The sequence below is a fragment of the Anarrhichthys ocellatus genome, unplaced genomic scaffold, assembly GCF_004355925.1.
Source record: "Anarrhichthys ocellatus isolate YVR2014 unplaced genomic scaffold, GSC_Weel_1.0 scaffold7, whole genome shotgun sequence".
NCBI classification, from domain to species: Eukaryota; Metazoa; Chordata; class Actinopteri; order Perciformes; family Anarhichadidae; genus Anarrhichthys; species Anarrhichthys ocellatus.
Genome location: NW_022280037.1, coordinates 9920868 through 9924933, shown reverse-complemented (window position 1 = coordinate 9924933; position 4066 = coordinate 9920868). Strand labels below are relative to the sequence as shown.

Here is a 4066-nt window from a genome sequence, read left to right as displayed (position 1 = left end):
CTCAGTCAACGCATTCACTAACACACATACACAGGAGTAAATCTGTCCCTGAATGTGCCAAGCAACGGAAGTCTTCTTGTTCCACAAAGATATTCACAAAGTTCACAGGAGGGATTCTTCTTCTCCTTTTAAATATCCCTCCTCCCGTCCCAGAGAGTGAAGCCACGCTGCACAGTGCAGTCAGTGTGCGCGGCCCTTTTTCTCTCACTGCCAGTCCTCATCGTCTTCGTCGTCGTCCCCGGCCGACAAGTCGTCGTTGGTGCTGTCCCCGCCCGTTTGTCTCGTCCCGTTCAGCTGCCGCGCGGCGAGGACCGCGGCGGCCTCGGCTGCCGCCTTCGCCGCCGCTCGCTCATCGGCCTCTTTCTGCCGCAGCGCTGCGGCCTTCTTCTCCTGCTCGGCGTGGCTCTTCATGTGGGCGCTGCGGCTCTTCACCTTGTAGAAAACCCTACAGGAAAACAGGGAAGAGCTTATTGCTGAAGCCCTTTTAACTCACGCGTCGGTCATGCTATATTTGCCACCTGGTGCGCCAGAGGAAGGTGCACCGCTGCTGAGGTTGTAAAGAAACGTCAAGGTTTTTAAAGCCATTGGGAAATGAATAATTAATGAAAGACCACTGTGGGCGCAGAGCTTTCCCCACTTTTCATTTTTCACTTTAATAATGTCTCAGATGGGTAATCATGCTGCATGTTGTTAAGCTGGAACTCTCACATCATTTCTATTTACTCACAAAGCATTTTATCAGCTTATTTCATGCAGTTTCCACAGATAAAAATTAAATATATAAAAAGAGGGACACAGCCAGTCTGATCATTTTGAGTTTTTTTGCCACGCACGACTTTAAAGGTTGGCTCATCCAGAGTCAGCTTATTAAACTGATTTCTATATTTTTGTAAAGACGATGACAACTGATTGATACAATTACTACAGAGCTCTTAGTGGAAGTTAAACCTGACAGCATTCAATTCAGCTTTGCGCTGTGTTACTTGGAGACACAAGACCGACATGTAACATTAATGCAAAGAGGCGCATGTCTGAAAGGAGAAAATATCAGTGTAGTGAAGGGAAGGGAAAAGCAAAGAGGAAATGCACTTAAGGAGTTATTTAACCGTCTGTAAATATCACTCTCTTGGTCCGTCTTCGTAAAGACTGGGGTCAAAGTTCAGCATGATGTACGGAAATAAAGAGATAACACAACAGACCAATGAACATCACAGCATGTGACTCAGCAGCGGGTCTGTGCAGCCATGCGATACAATGACTGCAAGACGGCTAATAAGCCCCGTTGAATTTCCTGTAAACACACATTATCAGACTCTGAAGTGCTGGATAATCTATAATGAGCGTACTTGGAGCAGCGCGAGAACTCGAGGACCGAGCGAAGCTCTTGTCAAGTCACTGGGCAGAGCTGCGTTGACGAGAGGTGCGTTGTGCCGTATCTACTTTGTGTTTCAGTTGCTAGGACACAGTTGGCAATAACAGGCCGCGCTGTTACTTAATCAAAGGCATGACAGGACGGTTTGATTCTTTCAAACACCATGAGACACTTGCCTCTGTTTGCCGATACAAAATCCAAGTGGGCAATAGCTGCAGAAATGTTGTATTTCATGTCCAGCCAGTTCAGTCTAAGGCCACTTGTGTAGCTGCTGCCGTGAGCTTTGTATAAGTAAACAGAGCCGTGCCAACGTCTCCTATACAACAGCGGTGACTGATGGGATATTTCTGATCACTGACCTGCCACATTTCTTGCAGGGAAACTCTCCCTCCTGACCAGCTGAGCCTTTGTTGACCGTCGACGGGCCGGTCTTGCGTGCGTTGCCGTCGTAGCGGGATTTGGAGCTGGGCGGGGGTGGCGGAGGGGGGTGGATGACCCGGGACAGCAGCTGGTCCCTCCCAACGTCCTCCTGGCCTTTCATGATCAGGACGGTCCCCGGCTGCACGCACAATAAAAAGTGAGAGGTGTAGTTTAAACATGAGAGAAACGGTCGCTGAGAGCGATTAGCAAAGAAAATCGTGAGCCCAAAGCTACTTTATGAGCACCTTTTATGTAGGATACTGTTACAATGGCATGCAGACATGTGGCAGTTAACACGCACACACACACAGTTTAAGGAAACAAAAGTACACATAGCCTTTATAAGCAACCTATTATGTGTGCTAAAGGGCAAAATGCAATGCATTTAACGAGGATAAAGGTTTCTCGTCGAGTCATTGTTCGCTGACAGACATAATGGGGTTACACAATCCAGGAAGGTGGACGTCAGCCAAGTTATCTCCTCTAAAGTATCCAGCAGGGGGCAGCAAATCAAACTCCCAGCCGCCGGGGACAAGACGGGAAGAGTTCACAAGGTGAGATTGTGTGTCGAAGCCTGGTGAGTTCAAGTGAGGATTTTAAGCTGTAACACCCGGAGGATTACTGCGTTAGCCTTTAGCTTCATACCTCCCCTGCACAGGCTTTTGTTTACCTTAAAGTCATGTATATCTGAGTAAATGTAGGTGTGAAAACAAAATAAATAAAAAGACTGATCACTCCTGTGATCAAAGTACTTTCATGGCTTTGAGAAAGTACACTTTTTGACCGAACACAGTATTGGTAATTAGAATATAATCACCACAGTATTAATTAACACATACAACAATGACAGTAATCCCTCTGGAGTACTGACCTACTTCATGATTTTGCATGCTTATATTTTTCAATACCATTATTATTCCATCTCTTATTATACTCACAGTGAGGTATTCACAACATTAGATATCTTTTAAACACTGAACTGGCTCCTACAGAGAGTGTAGTAATTTACTTTTTCTATTTTAGTTGAATTTCATTTACTATATTTACTTATTTTGCACTAGTGTCAGTTCCACTTAATACTCTATTGTGCATGTATATTTATGTTTTCACTATATTGTTTTTTTTCTACTTCTTCTGTAATCTTTGATCAAATACCTGGCACGGGAACAGTTAATGTTGGAAATTACAAACCACTGGTGTTATGATGTACAGTAATGAAATCATATCCTTCAACATTTTCCCATGTCATCTTTGAGTGCAAAGACACACTCCTCATGTGGGATGACCATTCCTCCCCCGATCTACTGAGGTTATTTCCCTTCCGTTCCCCATGCGGAGCTGATAATGCAGTTCACACTCACATTGTCAGCGGACTGCAGCGTGTGAGTCGCCCCGGGGGGGCCGACTTCCTGCTTCCTGTCAGCTGACCCCTCCCACTTCCTGCTGTCCTCCTCCTTCAGTGGCTCCGATCTGCGATAGCCCTGCTGGCCCAAAGAAGAAGAGTGTAAGACACAAGGAGAGAACCATACAGCTAGCTGCTCGTGTAGAAAGCTCTGTGCTGAGTTTTATACAGAATATAACGATCAAATCTCTTTAACATTAGCTCTAAGGTATTTCTATGTGAAATGCAGTCAACACTGACTTTGCACAGTCACTATAACAACCACCATAACTGTACCTGTAATGTTTCCGTGGATGAAATAATTCTCTGCATCTACTATCAACGCCGAGGACAATATGGTGGCGTAGCCGGAGAGCGCTGCAGCCGCTAACACAGCTCATTTTAAGACTCCGGTGGTCAATGAAGATATTCTGAGCGGTGTTATTTCTGAGTTTGGTTTTTAGTTTCACATCTAAATAAAACTCTGCTGTTTCGTGTTTAATCAGATCCGCCTACAGTCATTCAGATCGGTCCATTTGTCTACTTGACAAAATGCTCCAGAAGCACTTTTGGCGAAAGCTTGGATACTGTTCTCAGAAACAAAATCATTTCAAATCTATATTTTAAGGTTAGGGTTAGCAACACACATCTGTATCTGCAGCACAGATACTAAACATGGCAACAACACTGACCTTGTGGTCCGTCTCCTCCTCGGTGGTCTTGCTCTCAAGCGGCTCCACCTCGCCGTAAATCAGCATCCCGTTGCGGCCCATCTTCACATGCTTCTTGTACGTGTAGTAAAACTCCACACACTGCGCCACTGACTTAGTGGTCACCTGTGAACCCCACACACACACACACACACACACACACACACACACACACACACACAC

The 4066-nt window shown here is 45.5% G+C and overlaps 1 protein-coding gene across 2 annotated transcripts in view; it reads right to left on the bottom strand.

The window, feature by feature from the left end:
* Positions 1 to 6: 6 nt before the first annotated feature.
* mideasb (mitotic deacetylase associated SANT domain protein b) overlaps positions 7 to 4066 on the bottom strand; it is a 17292-nt gene continuing 13232 nt past the window's right edge. Inside the window, exons 9-12 of one of the 2 annotated variants that reach the window (XM_031847537.1) lie at positions 3866 to 4009; positions 3154 to 3276; positions 1732 to 1931; positions 7 to 445 (exon numbers count right to left, since the gene is read on the bottom strand). In XM_031847537.1, coding sequence (XP_031703397.1) covers positions 205 to 445; positions 1732 to 1931; positions 3154 to 3276; positions 3866 to 4009 — 708 coding nt within the window. In that variant the 3' untranslated portion in view covers positions 7 to 204. The remainder of the gene's footprint in view (positions 446 to 1731; positions 1932 to 3153; positions 3277 to 3865; positions 4010 to 4066) is intronic. The other variant, XM_031847538.1, reaches the window with a different exon arrangement.